General features: G+C 46.7%; 1 protein-coding gene across 1 annotated transcript in view; it reads left to right on the forward strand.

Moving 5' to 3' along the window:
* LOC139216260 (integrin alpha-3-like) overlaps positions 1-17,124 on the forward strand; it is a 19,097-nt gene extending 1,973 nt beyond the window's left edge. The window contains exons 4-28 of the mRNA XM_070847348.1: positions 319-455; positions 554-660; positions 767-859; positions 1,488-1,547; positions 1,631-1,784; positions 2,853-3,046; positions 3,129-3,217; positions 3,301-3,434; positions 4,357-4,434; positions 4,537-4,604; positions 7,736-7,872; positions 8,655-8,798; positions 9,026-9,123; positions 9,465-9,633; positions 10,232-10,318; positions 10,401-10,477; positions 10,577-10,654; positions 11,106-11,208; positions 11,282-11,458; positions 12,562-12,696; positions 13,067-13,177; positions 13,249-13,347; positions 13,429-13,554; positions 13,682-13,824; positions 16,957-17,124. Coding sequence (XP_070703449.1) covers positions 319-455; positions 554-660; positions 767-859; positions 1,488-1,547; positions 1,631-1,784; positions 2,853-3,046; positions 3,129-3,217; positions 3,301-3,434; positions 4,357-4,434; positions 4,537-4,604; positions 7,736-7,872; positions 8,655-8,798; positions 9,026-9,123; positions 9,465-9,633; positions 10,232-10,318; positions 10,401-10,477; positions 10,577-10,654; positions 11,106-11,208; positions 11,282-11,458; positions 12,562-12,696; positions 13,067-13,177; positions 13,249-13,347; positions 13,429-13,554; positions 13,682-13,792 — 2,766 coding nt within the window. The 3' untranslated portion in view covers positions 13,793-13,824; positions 16,957-17,124. The remainder of the gene's footprint in view (positions 1-318; positions 456-553; positions 661-766; positions 860-1,487; positions 1,548-1,630; positions 1,785-2,852; positions 3,047-3,128; positions 3,218-3,300; positions 3,435-4,356; positions 4,435-4,536; positions 4,605-7,735; positions 7,873-8,654; positions 8,799-9,025; positions 9,124-9,464; positions 9,634-10,231; positions 10,319-10,400; positions 10,478-10,576; positions 10,655-11,105; positions 11,209-11,281; positions 11,459-12,561; positions 12,697-13,066; positions 13,178-13,248; positions 13,348-13,428; positions 13,555-13,681; positions 13,825-16,956) is intronic.
* The last annotated feature ends 1,485 nt before the right edge of the window (positions 17,125-18,609 follow it).

Genomic DNA, 18,609 nt, shown 5'->3' on the forward strand with positions numbered 1-18,609 from the left:
CCACCTAACTAGTCTGAGGGACTTTCCAATCAACTAAGTCATCTGTTAACAACCTACCTGATTAGCTGAGCAAATTTCTGTCTGGTTATCTTTAAGATTAACTTTCTACATCAAGAACTAACTAACTAACTGAGTTTGGTTAATCTGATTAATTTACTAGTTTATGTAGTAACTGACTGCCTGACTTCACCAAGTTACTGACAAAATAAAAATCAAACTGACCGACAGACGGCCTGTGACCAGCAGTCTGAATGAATGCTAACATTACTGACTAACTAGCTAACTAACTAGCTAACCGTCTCTCTCCCCTCCTTCCAGGCGTGTGGTCATCGCTTCGTTAAACTCTACGGAGCGTTCAAACTCAGACACATGATTGGTCGCTGTTATCTCCGTGGAAACAACCTGCAGTACGACGACACCGACATGCACTGGCAGAACCCCGACCAGCCCTGCAGGCAGGTCACATGACCACAAAGACCACGTGACACACAAGTCAAATGACACAACATTCCCCAACATAACCCTGTGTGTGTGTGTGTGTGTGTGTGTGCAGTCACCTGGGTGATGTCAGCAGTGAGGTCATGTGTAACATGGGGATCTCGGCCTTCATCACTCAGACTGAAGTCATCGTCGGCTCACCTGGAAGCTACGAGTGGCAAGGTGACATGTGACATCACACCCAGTCCGGATTTCAGCTGAGGACACACTGTGGGAGAGGAGACCCTGTTCATCTGTGTGTGTGTGTGTGTGTGTGTGTGTGATGTAGGAAACGTTCACGTCTCCTGGATGAACCCAGACGTCGTCTTTGACACCCAGAGGAGCTCCTTCCCCAACCTGCAGCGCAGAAACATTTACATAGGTGAACTGTCCCTTTAAATCGCCCTCTTCCTCCTCTACCTCTTCCTCCTCTTCCTCCTCCACCTCCTCCTCATCTTCCTCTTCCTCTTCCTTTTCCTCTTCCTCCTCCACCTCTTCCTCCTCCTCCTCCTCCTCCTCACTGTGTGAACCTTGACCCCACAGACATGGAGCTCATGTTGAATCCTTCAGAGTAACTTCCTCCTCCACAGGAAGTCATCATGTGACGTCCCTCCAGAATAAAGCTCCAGAAAACAGAGGCTGCAGAACCTCATAGAGAACCTGTCTGTTCTAAGGTTCTTTCAGTCTCTGAGTGATCCACTGATGTCTGAACATCCAGGGGTTCATCCTCTGCAGACAGGAGCTGCTGTCTGAACATCCAGGGGTTCATCCTCTGCAGACGGGAGCTGCTGTTTATGTTGGCCAGTGTGTTAGCATAAGTAGCTGTTAGCACGTTAGCATCTGTCAGATTAGCAACAACATTTTCGTTGTGAATTTACATAAAAGTGATATTTCACACTGAGATGATACACGCAACAAACCACACACACACACACACACACACACACACACACACAGCGAGGTTAACATTACCTGTGTGTGTGTGTGTGTGTGTGTGTGTGTGTGTACAGGATACTCAGTCACTCAGGCTCATCGTCTTCTCTCTCAGGATGATGAAACCATAGTAACAGGTGAGTCCTTTACCTCAGCAAACTTTGATCGTTGTTTTGATCGTTGTATTGATCGCTGTATTGATCGTTGTCTTGACGATCAGGAGCTCCTAAGGACAGTAAGGACGACGCTCGTGGCTCCGTGCTGCTGGTGGTGAAGCGGTCCGATAAACTAATGACTCAGCAGACTCTGCGCGGTGAACAGATGGGCTCGTATTTCGGTAACGCCGTGGCAACCACCGACCTCAACAGCGACGGGTAAGGAAGGATGTACAGGTCACACGACTCATGCTGAGGTCACGTGCTGTTACACACATGCATTGTGAATTCAGTTACACTCAAGATTCTTCAACCCGACTGCAAATTAGGTTTACTGGCAATATTTTACAAACTTCCAGCTGAAACAACAGCAACCAAAATACTAACAGTAACTACAGTGCTGACAATATAACTAATACTGATCAATATGGTAACAATGATGTTTGGTTTCATGTTAGAAATATGGGTATGTCAAGAGAACGTTAATCCTTTTCCTTGTTTGTCCAAGGCAATGATCAAACAAGGAAAAGGATACAAAAAGATAGAAAAGGAAGTGAATGTTCCTAGTGATACTGTTGGAAGCAAATCACTGGCTGCATGACCTGCATCTGCCACCAGATTTCTGAGGACAGGTGGACAAAAACCCTTGAATGTCTGCAAAAGACTTACAGCAAGACTTGGTGGCAATAGGCACTGAGCTTTCAGTCTCTACAGTAAGGTGCATACTAAACACTGAAGGTCTCCATGCTTGAACTCTAAAACGTGACCCAAAAGCACAAGACAAGTCGGCTAAAATATGTTTGAAATCATATAAATAAGTTTCAGAAGTTTTGAGGCATACGCTGAAAAGAACAGCCTGCTTACAGTGAAGCATGGCAGAGACTCTGTGATGCTCTGGGGCTGCTTTGCTTCTTCTAGCACCAGAAACCTGCAGCGTTTGGAGGGCAAGATGGCTTCAATCCAGCATCAGGAGGTCTATGAGGAAGCTGAAGCTTGGGCACCATTGGTCCTTCCAACAGGACAATAATCCCAAACATAGCTCAGGAACGCTGTCAGAACCTGGTGTCTGTCTGTGCATACTGTGGGATATTGTGTTGAATGTAATGTTAGTTGTGTTGAGCTCAGCTGAAAGTTTGTAAATGTTGCAAAAACACCTCATTTGCAATGAGGGTTGACTAATTTTGAGGGCAGCTGAACATCAGAGCACTTTGAAAACAGACGAAATCTAAATAGGACGTGGTTCACTGATGTGTGACGACGGACTGTCGGTTCTCCATCTTCCTGCAGGTGGAACGACCTGCTGGTGGGCGCTCCTTTTTACTTCCACCGTCAGCAGGAGGCGGGCGGGGCGGTTTACGTGTATATGAACGCAGGAGGTCGCTTTGATTCTGGGCCCAGCGTGGTGCTGACAGGACCGGCCGGGTCGGGGTTCGGGATGTCCGTTACCGCTGCCGGAGACCTCAACCAGGATGGCTTCCAGGGTGAGCACCTGGACACACAAGTGAGTCATGTGACGGCATGATGCAGCCGTGGGGGAGAGCCTGATGTGTTTCTGTTCCTCAGACTTTGCAGTTGGAGCACCTTTCCACGAAACAGGAAGTGTGATGATCTGGACCGGGAGCAGCAAGGGGGTCTCTACAGAACCAAGCCAGGTCTCACAGTGCCCTCCCCCCTGTGATAATTGGCAGTGTGCAGGTCTGATCACACCTGTGACCCCCCCTCTGTCTCTGAGCAGGTGATCCGGGGGAGCAGGATCTCTCCGGGGTTCAGGACCTTTGGGTATTCTCTGTCTGGAGGTCTGGACGTTGACGGGAACAGATACCCGGACCTGCTGGTTGGCTCCCTGGACGACACCGTCGCTCTGCTCAGGTACCAAGACCCCAGACCCCCCCGAAACCTCACCGACCAGGAACCAGCAGTAACTATCAGCAACCAGCAGTAACTGTCAGTAACCAGCAGTAACTATCAGCAACCAGCTGTATCTATTAGTAACCAACAGTAACTATCAGTAACCAGCAGTAACTGTCAGTAACCAGCAGTAACTATTAGTAACCACCAGAAACTATCAGTAACCAGCAATAACAATCGGTAACAATCAGTAACTATCGGTAACCATCAGTAAATATCAGTAACCAGCAGTGACTATCAGTAACCAGCAGTGACTATCAGTAACCAGCAGTAACTATCAGAAGCCATCAGTAACCAGCAGTAACTGTCAGTAACCACCTGTAACTATCAGTGACTATTAGTAACCAGCACTATCGGTAACCAGCAGTAACCACAAGTAACTATCAGTAACCAGCAGTAACCATCAATAACTGTCAGTAACCAGCAGTAACTATTAGTAACCAGCAGTAACCACAAGTAACTATCAGTAACCAGCAGTAACCATCAGTAACTGTCAGTAACCAGCAGTAACTATTAGTAACCAGCAGTAACCGTCAGTAACCATCAGTAACTATCAGTAACCAGCAGTAACTGTCAGTAACCATCAGTAACCATCAGTAACTATCAGTAACCAGCAGTAACTGTCAGTAACCATCAGTAACTAGCAGCAACTATTAGTAACCACCATTAACCAGCATTGACTATAGTAAGTATCACTAACTACCACTAACTATGGGTAACATATATGACTTCAGTCATGTAGCAGTCCCGTCTACTGACTAACCAATAACCAGTGAGTCTTCTGTCAGAGTTTTGTTTAGTTCAGAGCTGTCTCCAACCATGACTGATTGACTGACTGACTGACTGATTGATTGATTGTTTGACTGATTGATTATTTCCTCAGGACTCGTCCAGTCATTCACCTCAATAAAACCCTCAGAGTGTCTCCAGACCTCGTCGACCCAAACAGCTGTGACTACTGGTGAGACTCCAACCGGTGACCAGCTAACGGCTAACGGCTATCAGACCGACCGACTGACTATGTGTGTGTGTGTGTGTGTGTGTGTGTGTGTGTGTGTGTCAGTATCCAGGTGAAGGTGTGTTTCTCCTACATGTTCAGCAGTGGAGAGAACAGCAACAGAGACAACATCAGTGAGTCACCCTGAACCAGACCAGAGAGACAGACAGGACACAGCCTGTCTGCCTGTCTGTCCGCCTGCCTGCCTGTCTGTCTGTCTGTCCATCCACCTGCCTGCCTGACTGTCTGTCTGTCTGTCTGTCCACCTGCCTGTCTGTCTGCCTGTCTCTACAGCGCTACCTCAGCTGTGTTCACTGCTCATGAGCTCATGCTAGCATGCTAACACACTTAGCTAAGGTGGTGGTCATTAGCATGTTAGCATGTAGCTGCAGCCCCTCAGAGCTGAAGGCCTATTGGACAGCCTGACGTTAAAGGGACATTCTGTGTACTATTAGCGTTTGTCGCTAACCTGACAGATGGAGGGACGTGATGCTAACGAGTCTGTTTATGGTCAGTAATTAATTATCGTTAACCAGCTTCCTGTGAGGCTACAGCTGTGTGTGTACACTCTGAGCTTATTGGCTGACCTGATTGATTGACGGGACGAAGCTGTCAATTAAAGCCTGCTGTTAATCATCAAACTGATACACACACACACACACAGATGACATCATACTGTGTCCTTGTGTGTTACTATGAATGATGAATCACATCACAGAAACACACACACACACTCTGTACTCCCCAGGGAGCTGAGTGTGTGTGTGTGTGTGTGTCCTCCTCCTGTCCCGTCACAGTGTTGCTATGACACCAAACCTCCACACACACACACACACACACACACACACCAACATGTGGTTGGACTCCTTAATGAATCTTCACAAGAACCTCGTTAGAATGAAGTCGATCAGATCCAGTGATGATGAAGATGATGGCGATGAAGATGATGGTGAAGATGATGATGATGAAGATGATGAAGATGATGGTGAAGATGATGATGATGAAGATGATGGTGATGAAGATGATGGTGAAGATGATGATGATGAAGATGATGGTGATGATATGGGGGTGAAGATGATGGTGAAGATGATGGTGATGAAGATGATGGTGATGATGAAGATAGTGGTGAAGATGATGGTGATGAAGATGATGGTGATGATGAAGATGATGTTGATGAAGATGGTGGTGAAGAAGATGGTGAAGATGATGGTGATGAAGATGGTGATGAAGATGGTGGTGAAGATGGTGAAGAAGATGGTGGTGAAGATGATGGTGGTGAAGATGGTGGTGAAGAAGATGGCGATGAAGATGGCGGTGAAGATGATGGTTATGAAGATGGTGGTGAAGATGATGGTGATGAAGATGGCGGTGAAGATGGTGGTGAAGATGGCGATGAAGATGGCGGTGAAGATGGTGGTGAAGAAGATGGTGATGAAGACGTGATGAAGATGGTGGTGAATATGATGGTAAAGATGAAGATGATGGTGATGATGAAGATGGTGGTGAAGATGATGATGAAGATGAAGATGATGGTGATGATGAAGATGGTCGTGAAGATGATGGTGAAGATGGTGATGATGAAGATGGTGATGAAGATGGTGGTGAAGATGGTGAAGATGGTGGTGAAGATGGTGAAGATGGTGGTGAAGATGATGGTGATGATGAAGATGGTGGTGATGATGAAGATGGTGGTGGAGATGGTGGTGAAGATGGTGGTGAAGATGAAGATGATGGTGAAGATGAAGATGGTCATGAAGATGATGGTGAAGATGGTGATGATGAAGATGGTGATGAAGAAGATGGTGAAGATGATGGTGAAGATGAAGATGGTGGTGAAGATGATGGTGAAGATGAAGATGGTGGTGAAGATGGTGATGAAGATGGTGGTGAAGATGGTGAAGATGATGGTGAAGATGAAGATGGTGGTGAAGATGAAGATGGTGGTGAAGATGATGGTGAAGATGAAGATGGTGGTGAAGATGATGGTGAAAATGATGGTGAAGATGAAGATGGTGGTGAAGATGATGGTGAAGATGAAGATGATGGTGAAGATGATGGTGAAGATGAAGATGGTGGCGAAGATGATGGTGAAGATGAAGATGGTGGTGAAGATGGTGGCGAAGATGATGGTGAAGATGAAGATGGTGGTGAAGATGGTGGTGAAGATGATGGTGAAGATGAAGATGGTGGTGAAGATGATGGTGAAGATGATGGTGAAGATGATGGTGAAGATGATGGTGAAGATGAAGATGATGGTGAAAATGATGGTGAAGATGAAGATGGTGGTGAAGATGATGGTGAAGATGAAGATGGTGGTGAAGATGATGGTGAAGATAAAGATGGTGGTGAAGATGATGGTGAAGATGAAGATGGTGGTGAAGATGGTGGTGAAGATGAAGATGGTGGTGAAGATGATGGTGAAGATGAAGATGGTGGTGAAGATGATGGTGAAGATGAAGATGGTGGTGAAGATGATGGTGAAGATGATGGTGAAGATGAAGATGGTGGCGAAGATGATGGTGAAGATGAAGATGGTGGTGAAGATGGTGGTTGAAGATGATGGTGAAGATGAAGATGGTGGTGAAGATGGTGGTGAAGATGATGGTGAAGATGATGGTGAAGATGATGGTGAAGATGGTGGTGAAGATGATGGTGAAGATGAAGATGATGGTGAAAATGATGGTGAAGATGAAGATGGTGGTGAAGATGATGGTGAAGATGGTGGTGAAGATGATGGTGAAGATAAAGATGGTGGTGAAGATGATGGTGAAGATGAAGATGGTGGTGAAGATGATGGTGAAGATGAAGATGGTGGTGAAGATGGTGGTGAAGATGATGGTGGAGATGAAGATGGTGGTGAAGATGATGGTGAAGATGAAGATGGTGGTGAAGATGGTGGTGAAGATGAAGATGGTGGTGAAGATGACGGTGAAGATGATGGTGAAGATGATGGTGAAGATGAAGATGGTGGTGAAGATGAAGATGGTGGTGAAGATGACGGTGAAGATGATGGTGAAGATAAAGATGGTGGTGAAGATGAAGATGGTGGTGAAGATGGTGAATCTCACTGACTGTACAGTGACAGTGAATGATAAACATGGAGGAGGAAATGAGCATGATTGTTGTTTTACTGTCTGAATAGCTTCCGTGTTCATGAACTGAGCAGTGTTTAAGTCCACTGGTAGGAGGCGGGACTTCACCTCTGTATTTACAAGTGTGCTGTTTGCAGCGTCCCTCTCTAACGGTCGCTCTCTCTCTCTCTTAGCCGTCCGCTTCACTGTCGCCACTGACATCACCAGCCTCAAATCCCGCCTTCGTTTCCGAGACAACGGGCAGAGCGTGTACTCTGGTTACCTGTCGATGCCGAAAAAGTGGTGTGAGACCCTGAAAGTCGGACTGCTGGTGAGTAAACACGGCCAGGTGCCCTGCTAGTGCCCCCTACAGGCTGTGGGTGACGCTGCAGGACACATTATAGAAGGGATGCTCCTCTGGAGAGCAGGAGTGAGATCACTGATGGTCTGACATCTGATCACTGGACGTTTGACCTGCATTAAAATTTATTTGCAATAAAAAATGTTTTTTCCAGCAAAATTTTTTGTTAACCACTGAAAATAAATGTTAAAACCGCAGCCGCTCGACTTTAAATGTGGTGTCTGAAAAAACATCCACTATCGGAAATGTGATGCGAAAGTTTCTGCAGAGTGCTTTGGTTAATCTGAGGTTTAATTAAAGGAAGTTGTGGTGTGTGAGATACGACGTGTGCTGAGCTTTAATCAGTGAGCTGCTGACAGCACTCACATCCTACTGCTCCACCAGGGTCCACAGGAAAAACTGTTCACCACTGTTGATGTTTTGGGCTTTGGTGGGTGATGATTTTTCCATCGGCCATCATGCTGGCTGTTCTGGGCTTGTCCTCTCACGTCCTCGTTGGCTGTTTGTGACGCCTGTTGGTTTGTTTAGATTCAGTTCCGACGTGCCGTGTCAGGGCTGAAGTTAAAGCCGTTGACTAAGACTCCAGTCGAATTCACATTCCTGCCGGTCGTTGATCCTTCTGCTTTCAGCCTGCTCTGTTTCCTAATCGCAGTCAACCGTCATCAGAGGATCAAATGACTGAAGATATAATCTGTTCCTCATATGAGAAGAGAGGTTCTAGAGGTTTTGCTCTTTGTGTTTGTGTTCTGCAGAGTCCAATCCGAGATAAAGTGGAACCTCTGGTGTTCTCCCTTAGCGCCTCTCTGTCCGAGAAGCTTCCCAGGAAAAGAAACACCGTACAGGACCTGAAACGCCTCCCTGTGCTGAGCCAGGCAGCCCGACCCGTTAGATCCCAGGTCAGAACCCACAGAAACTTGGTCAAAACCCACAGAAACTAGGTCATAGCCTGTCAGAACCAAGGTCAAAACCCAAGACTGTTCTCAGAACAGAACGCACAGAAAAAGAACCCAGATCCTGTCTGATCCAAATCAAGCCCAGAAACAAACAGAACCGACAAAACAAATGGTTCAGAACTAACATGTTTACAATTCCTTAGGTGATGTTGACTTTCTCCATCTGTTAGATCCACATCCTGAAGGCCTGCGGTTCCGATAACCGTTGCCATAGTAACCTGCAGATGACGGCCCAGTTCACGGATGAGAACCAGAAACCATTCCCCATGTGAGTGAACGGCTCCTCCACACCAGACTGTGGGTCCACGTTCAGAAGCTATTTCAAGCGTTTCTGTCTTTGTGATGGTGAAACACATCAGCTTATTCTCATTGATCACTGGTGACTAACAGATCAATCAAGCAATCAATCAATCAATCTTAAATTTTATAGCGCCATTTCATAACATTGTTATCTCAAGATGCTTTCCATAAAGAGCAGGTCTCAACCAGAGAAATTCAAGGAATCTCTTTGTTCCAGTAGTTTTGGAAGAAAAAGAGGAATATCGAGGGTCCACAGCTGAGTTTTGCTGAAACATCAGAATTTGTGGGTTTCTGTTTCTGTGTTTCCAGGCAGGATGATATTCAGGTGTTGTTCTACAATGCCAACATTAACCGACTGTTTCTGGAAGTTAACGTCAGCAACACACCGTCTCCAGGCCGACCAGCGGAGGATGCTCACAATGCTGTTTTGACCATTAGCATCCCATCGCTGCTCATATACTCTGGAGTCCGAACAAAGGTAGTGAAGCTAAATGTCTTTCCTCCAGCTGTGAGCAGGTGGGGAACGGGATGGTGGTGAAGTACTGGATACATAAGCTGAAGCTTTGAATTTACTTAGTTACTGAGCATGTAGCTAGAGAAGAGTAGTGAACTGAGTAGTGAGCCTTGAGGGACACCACATGTTGGCAGTATGGACTGAAAGGGTTTATTAGACACAGGCTTCTGATACATGTTAAAGTGCTCAGTTTGCTTCTGAGAACTTGGCTTGGGCCAGCCTCAAAGGATTTCACTTCAAATTTGCCCTGAAGGACTGAGAACTGACCTCAGACTCAACTTGGACTTGCCATAATTGGTTAAGGACTTGACGTGAGAGTTTCTTTGGATTTACCATAAAACAACTGATTTCCTGGGCAGTAAAATGGTCTGTTATTGTAAATCACCTTTCTAGTCATTTCGACTACTTAAAGCGCCTTTAGAGTGGAATGCCTTTTTAGGATTTGCTCTAAAGTGTGTGGGACATGACTTGAGACTTGATTTTGCTTTTTCCTGAAGAACCTGACTTGGTGCTTGTCAAGAGACCAGTGAGTCCCACAGTGAATCGTGTGTTTGTGTCACAGGGTGACGTCCCGGCGGTGGTGGAGTGTTCTGTTGAGGATGCCTTTCTTCTGTGTGAGCTGGGGAACCCGTTCAAAAGCAACCAGACGGTACAGAACATACATGACATAGAAGTACAGAACTGTGAGTCCTGCTGTGCTGCTGCTGATTGTCCTTCTGTCTGTGTTTCAGGTTCGAGTGTTGATCATATTTCAACCGTCTGAGAGTTTGGACACCAGAGAGATTCAGTCTGTGCTGCTGCTGTCCACGTAAGAGACACACACACACACACACACACACACACACATTACCTGTGGAAGTGTGTGTTATTGGACAGGTGCTGACTGACTGTCTCTGTGTGTCCTCAGACTCAGTGAGCAGTCAGGTTTGTTTCCCATCTCTGCCTCCATGTTGGTGGAGTATTCACTGCAGACTTCCCTCACTCTGTGAGTATCAACGCCAATGCCACACACCTTTAATAGTGACCTCTGACCTCTGGTCTAGTGACCTCAGACCAACCGCCTCAGGAAGGTTTCCAGGCTTTGAAGCCGGTCTGACCTGGTGGCCAAACTGTAATTACAACAATGACAACATGTGACGCTGTTGAGCCCACTGACTCTGTGGTGCTAACAGGAAGTTAGAGGAGGGCTAACAAAATGTCAGAGCAGGTGTGACTGGAAGTTTGCTGGTTTGGCAGGCCCAGACGCTAGTCCTCCAGGCTCTATGGACCTATGATGAGGAAGATCCAGGTACTTAATAACCGGGAAGAGGCTTCATGTTCCACTGAGCAGCTTTCAGAGGGATGAACAGAGCCTCCAACGCTGTTCCAGGTCTCTGTAGATGTCCATGCTTCTGACTGGTTACCTGATGACCTCTCCACTTTTGCCGTCCTGACAGAATCAATCCTCCTGGCCCCGCCTCTTTCAGCGGTCACGTGATCGGGGAGTCGGCGATGAAGACGACAGACGATGTCGGTAGCCCACTGCTCTTCACCTTCCAGGTTAGTCTGAAGCCAGCTTGAGTGTCCGCAGGTGGAAACACACCAGGTGTTGACCCACCACCTACTCTGACAGGTGCACATCAACGGGAAGCTGCTGGGTCGCCTTGGTAACCTGGAGGTGGAGTTTGATTGGCCAAGGGAGTCTTCCAATGGGAAGTGGCTGCTGTACCTCGCAGAGATCCAAGTGAGCGGCACATCAGAGCCCCGCTGCACTCCCCCCGGCAACATCATCAACCCCCTCAACCTCACGGTAACCACGGCAACGCCACCTCAACAGGTCAAGTTCTGCGCTGCTATGTGCACATCAATCACAGTGAGGCCGTCGTTGGCCGTGGAAATCTGAGTTCTCCAAATATGGTCAAAATAACAAAATAAAGTAAGATGAGACAAAATCCAACAGTCGACTTAAAAAATAAAGTAGAATAACATAAAGTGATGATAAGATGAATAAACTGTAATCATGTCTCTGCATCCTGAGAACAGGATGTACACAGGACACACGGACTTCTTTCATAATAAAAGTCCAGGACTGGCACATTTCATAATAAATGTTCAGGACAATCAGAAGCTTTTACTGGAGCATCTTTAGCTCATCTGCTTCTCCATTTCATGGGCTTGATTTTAATAAAAGAAGGAGCTTCTTCATCATCATCATCAGAGGTTTGGACGTAGTGAACTGTGTGCTCGCTCACGCTGACTGTTTTCTCCTAAAACAAGAAGCGCAGTGCTCAGTTTTAAAAACAGAGCAGCTGCCTCGTTAACCTCTTCACTTCAAAATTCCATAAATGACACCAGGATGAGTGCAGCAGTTAGCCAGCTACATGCAGCATCCTTTTCTTAACAGTGACATACAGTTTTTAACATGTTAGCACGATTATGATGATCTGTGTCTAATTAGCGATGGTGCTAGTTAAGGTTAGCTTGCTAACTGCTGCATTGACTCATCCTGTTTTGAAGCGCCATCGCTGCAGCTGTGATCCGGCAGATGAGTGCTGCTTTGGTTAGCACATCACGTCCTAACCCTAACCCTCTTCCTCCATCTGACTGGACGGTGTGTAAGGATGGTTAGAAGCTCTTCATCAGCGTTGTGTCTGGCCTCTGATTCAGCTGAAACATGTTAATAACTAACAACTGGGCTAGCATGTCTGTGGGCAAATCTGATCTGATGAGTTCTTTGAAATGCTTTGGTAGTTTTCTTGTGCTGCTGTTGATGATGATGATGATGAAGATTATCCTGATAAAGAATTGATTTTTTTTCTCCTGATGACGGTCCCAGTTTGTCCCCTCTTGTAAGGTTAAACTGTCTTTGACCTGAACAAACCTTTTCTGTTGATGACTTCCTGTTTTGGTCAGCTGTCAGAGGAGGAGGAGAAGAGGAAGAGGAGGAGGAGGAGGAGGAGTCTGGAAGAGGTGGTGAGGGAGGAGCAGAGGGAAAAGACTCCACCTGTCCTCCACCTACGGGGCCCGAAGAAGAAGTCCTACACTCTGGTACAGACACACTTAGCTCTGCAGCAGCGTCCCACGCTCTGAGGCAGGAGACACATTCTTACTAACTACTGCTAATAACTAATTACTAACTTGCTGTCTCTGTAAACATGTTTCCCATCCCAACCCAGAAAACACAAGCATAGAAAGTATGTTAAAGGTTAAACAGCTCCTGTGCACCAGACACAATTTGACAAACATGACGTTTGACCTGTTTGTGAGGACCTGTTGGATTGTGAGGATGCTGTGTTGTCTGTGGTGTGACTCAGAGGTGATCACTGCTAGACGGCAGAGAAGCAGACCGACCAGACCACCACCTGTGTCTATGTCCTCAGGTATATAACAGCCTGTGCGTGTGTGTGTGTGTGAGCAGGACTGCGGGGCCGGGGCTACCTGTCTGAGATTTGTGTGTCCTCTGGTGAACATGAACGCCTCGGCGACACTGATGGTCCGGGCCAGACTGTGGAACTCCACCATGATCGAGGTACGAGCGCCCTCGCCTTCAGGAACGTATGTCAGCTGACAGTGTATCATGTGACCGGTTGTGTGTTTCAGGACTACAGCGATGCAAGGAACGTGCTGGTTCGAGGCCGGGCGACTCTGAGGCTGCAGACCGACAAGCCGACCGTCAGCATGGCGTCTCACAGCACCGAGGTACTGAGTACTGGCGCGCCTTGCAGGATGTGTTACCACCAGCGTAAGCTCCTGTGTTACCTCCTGAATGTTGCTCTGCAGATCGAGGTCCATGTTTATCCAGACCCAGGGCAGCAGGTGGACCCCGGCGCCCCCCTGTGGATCATCGTGGTGTCTGTCCTGGCTGGAGTCTTACTGCTGGCGCTGATCTGCCTGCTGCTCTGGAAGGTAAACGGAGAGGTTCAGTCCTGGTCGGGGTGTGGGATCCACAACGGTGGGATTACTGTCATGTTTGGGCTCCATGTGTCAGTGGTGCTGGTTGGTAAAGAGCGCTGTGTCGCCCCCTGCTGTTCAGTGTGGCTTCTTCAGGAGAGTCAGCACCAGAGAGCTGTACCAGGCCAAGACCCAGAGGGCCCTCAGGAGGAGCCAGCCGTCTGACACCCACAGGCTGGACAAGGAGCTCTGAGGCTGGACAGCCTGCTGCTAGAGAGCCCTGCTGTAAGGACCTGCTGCTGGATGACTGGTTACTACTGACTTGTTAGAACTGACTGGTTACTACTGACTGATTACTGTTCCTACTGTCTGGTCATTGTTACTACTGACTGGTTACTATTACTACTGACTAGTCACAACTTACTGGTTACTACTGACTGGTTACTGTTACTACTGTCTGGTCACTGTTACTACTGACTAGTCACAATTTACTGGTTACTACTGACTGGTTACTGTTACTACTGTCTGGTCACTGTTACTACTGACTAGTCACAACTGACTGGTTACTACTTACTGGTTACTACCAAATAGTCACAACTGACTGGTTACTACTGACTGGTTACTGTTACTACTGTCTGGTCACTGTTACTACTGACTAGTCACAACTGACTGGTTACTACTGACTGGTTACTGTTATTACTGTCTGGTCACTGTTACTACTGACTAGTCACAACTGACTGGTTACTACTGACTGGTTACTGTTACTACTGACTAGTTACAACTGACTGGTTACTGTTATTACTGACTAGTCACAACAGACTGGTTACTACTGATTGGTTACTGTTACTACTGACTAGTTACAACTGACTGGTTACTACTGATTGGTTAATGTTACTACTGATTGGTTACTGTTACTACTGTCTGGTCACTGTTACTACTGACTAGTCACAACTTACTGGTTACTACTGACTGGTTATTGTTACTACTGTCTGGTCACTGTTACTACTGACTAGTCACAACTGACTGGTTACTACTTACTGGTTACTACCAAATAGTCACAACTGACTGGTTACTACTGACTGGTTACTGTTACTACTGTCTGGTCACTGTTACTACTGACTAGTCACAACTGACTGGTTACTACTGACTGGTTACTGTTATTACTGTCTGGTCACTGTTACTACTGACTAGTCACAACTGACTGGTTACTACTGACTGGTTACTGTTACTACTGACTAGTTACAACTGACTGGTTACTGTTATTACTGACTAGTCACAACAGACTGGTTACTACTGATTGGTTACTGTTACTACTGACTAGTTACAACTGACTGGTTACTACTGATTGGTTAATGTTACTACTGACTGGTTACTGTTACTACTGTTTGGTCACTGTTACTACTGACTAGTCACAACTTACCGGTTACTACTGACTGGTTACTGTTACTACTGTTTGGTCACTGTTACTACTGACTAGTCACAACTTACCGGTTACTACTGACTGGTTACTGTTACTACTGATTGGTTACTGTTACTACTGCCTGGTCACTGTTACTACTGACTAGTCACAACTGACTGGTTACTACTGACTGGTTACTACCGACTAGTCATAACTGACTGGTTACTACTGACTGGTTACTGTTACTACTGTCTGGTCACTGTTACTACTGACTAGTCACAACTGACTGGTTACTACTGACTGGTTACTACCGACTGGTTACTGTTACTACTGACTAGTCACAACTGACTGGTTACTACTGACTGGTTACTGTTACTACTGACTAATCACTACTGACTGGTTACTGTTACTACTGTCTGGTCACTGTTACTACTGACTGGTTACTACTTACTAATTACAACTGACTGGTTACTATTACTACTGACTAGTCACAACCGACTGGTTACTGTTACTACTGACTAGTCACGACTGACTGGTTACTACTGACTGGTTACTGTTACTACTGACTGGTCATGGTTACTACTGACCGGTTTCTGCTGACTGGTCACGACTGACTGGTTACTACTACTGGTTACTACTGACTGGTCATGGTTACTACTGACCGGTTTCTGCTGACTAGTCACGACTGACTGGTTACTGTTACTACTAACTGGTCATGGTTACTACTGACTGGTTTCATGCTGATTGGTCACGACTGACTGATTACTGGTTACTACTGACCGGTTTCTGCTGACTAGTCACAACTGACTGGTTACTGTTACTACTAACTGGTCATGGTTACTACTGACTGGTTACTGGTTACTACTGACTGGTTACTGTTACTACTGACTAATCACTACTGACTGGTTACTGTTACTACTGTCTGGTCACTGTTACTACTGACTGGTTACTACTTACTAGTTACAACTGACTGGTTACTATTACTACTGACTAGTCACAACCGACTGGTTACTGTTACTACTGACTAGTCACGACTGACTGGTTACTACTGACTGGTTACTGTTACTACTGACTGGTCATGGTTACTACTGACCGGTTTCTGCTGACTGGTCACGACTGACTGGTTACTACTACTGGTTACTACTGACTGGTCATGGTTACTACTGACCGGTTTCTGCTGACTAGTCACGACTGACTGGTTACTGTTACTACTAACTGGTCATGGTTACTACTGACTGGTTTCATGCTGATTGGTCACGACTGACTGATTACTGGTTACTACTGACTGGTTACTGGTTACTACTGACTGGTTACTGTTACTACTGACAGGTTACTATTACTGACTGATTACTATCTAGTTACTGACTTAGTTATTAAGTGGTTAAAGACTGGTTACTGTTGCCTTTGTGGTGGGGGTGGGCCATCGTCTCTCTCCTCCTTCTAGCTGTTCTGACTCTTCCTGTCTGATCGATTAGCTGATCAGTGACTGTATTGATCACACTGATTTGTTCCCCTGCTCATATCTCTGTCTCTACTTATATTTATCGATATATTGATCTCTCTCTGATGGGAATTTTATTATGAAATGAATTACATACACTCCACACCAGCTTCACTGAACATCACTGCTGCTGTCAGTGATCAATACCGCCCCTCAGCATTAATCAATAACTCAGCCAATACAAGCCACTGCTCACTTTACAACTCAGTAATTTACCCAACGACAAGGTGTACCGCTGCTGTGACCTGGTGGGTAGTCCACAACAGGCACCAACCCCCCTCCAACCATGACACAACATTTAACTTCCTGTTCCACTTCCTGTTCTACTTCCAGGTCCACTTCCTGTTCTACTTCCAGGTCCACTTCCTGTTCTACTTCCAGGTCCACTTCTTGTTCTACTTCCTGTTCCACTTCCTGTTCTACTTCCAGGTCCACTTCCTGTTCCACTTCCAGGTCCACTTCCTGTTCTACTTCCAGGTCTCACCAGGTGTCTCTCTCTCTCTCTCTCTCTCTGCAGTGTGGGTTCTTTGTGCGTCGGAGGGCGTGGCGTGCCACAGCGCTTCACCAGGGGAGGATTATGGGTAAAGATGAGCAGCAGCAGAACACAAACACTGACGGTTTCCTGGTCCAAGATGATGCCCCCAAACAGTGGGTCACCTCCTGGAGTGGAACACACTGACCGTATCCATGGAGGCGCATCCTGAACCAGGACGAACGGGACCAACCAACCTGAACTGGACCAACACACTGCCATTTACTGCTCCAGGAGCAGGAGGAGGAGCAGGAGGAGGACGAGGAGGTCTCTCTCTCTCTCTCTCTCTCGATCATGTGTTTTGTTATTTATCTGTATTTGGGTTCTTTTTGAAGTGTTTTGTATCTGTATGATTAGCTGTGTGTTAACAATATTTCCCAGCATCCTCTTGGCCTCTGAAGAACATCAGGTTACCATAGGAACCTGATACAGGACTTTTCACAGCCAATCACTGAACCTGCTGTTGCCATAGAAGCGTCACTGTGGGAAAGTTTGTTGATGGACACGGAGACAAAATGGGTGATCGGTGCATCAGGATGTCGATCAGGAAGTGAACAGGATGTACAGTTAAAGGGCTACATGATGAAAAAGAGGTCAGCGCAGGCCGCTTCAACGTGTCCTGATGATGTCATGTTTAAACGCTGCCTTCAGGGGCGGGTCATTAATGCTGCGCTCCCTGTCAACAAAGTCCTCAGTTAAACCTCTGGTGTTGCATTCAGGTGCTGAAGAATTTAATAAGAAAAAACCTGTTTGTTGACTCTTTTATGTTACAAATCTAGCAGCTGACGGACGGTTAAAATTTCTTCCCAAATCCTGTCACTGCCTCAGTCTGTGAAGAGTTTTTACAGAGCTGTGATATTTGTGACAGCACCTGAAGGCAGCGCCTGTGGTTTGTCCTCTCTGTGGTCAAATGTTTGTCTCAGTGGTTCCTGTATGTGGCCCATAATAAAGTGTTTTCTACTGATCTGTACGTTACCTGTCAATGATGCTTTCAAGGTCACTGTTTTTGTGTAGCCACACTCCAACCATTTCAGAGCGTTGACCACGTGTTCTTTATTGTCACCATGACGATGAAGGTCTCATTTGTCCATCCATCTATCCATCCATTATCTTCCTCTTATCTGGGGTTGGGTCACGGTGGCAACAGGTCAAACAGGGCACTGTCCAGCTCGTCCTGGGGATCCCGAGGCGCTCCCAGTCCAGATGAGATACATAATCCCTCCAGAGGGTTCTGGGTCTGTCCTGACCTTCTCCCGGTGGGACATGCCCGGGAAATGGAGGCGACCAGGACCACTGGCTCCTTTCGATGTGGAAGAGCAGTGTCTCCTCCGAGTTCCTCACCCTCTCTCGAAGGCTGAGCCCAGACGTCCAATAGCCCCGGTACAGTGCCGGTACAGCCCCGGTACAGTGCTGGTACAGCCCTGGTACAGTGCCGGTACAGCGCCTGCATTACTGCTGATGCTGCACCAAACCCTCTGTGGTCCGGTGCGCAGTAAGATTAAATGGGTTTACTTCTTTGAAAATAAGTTTCAGTATACATTCCTAGTCCTCTGGGGTCCCTTCGGTGGGTGGATAGGAAGACGTCCCACCTTCAGACTGGACTGTTTGATTCGGGTGGGGGGTGAGTCTGGACCACTT

Source organism: Pempheris klunzingeri, chromosome 17 (genome assembly GCF_042242105.1).
Source record: "Pempheris klunzingeri isolate RE-2024b chromosome 17, fPemKlu1.hap1, whole genome shotgun sequence".
Lineage (NCBI taxonomy): Eukaryota > Metazoa > Chordata > Actinopteri > Acropomatiformes > Pempheridae > Pempheris > Pempheris klunzingeri.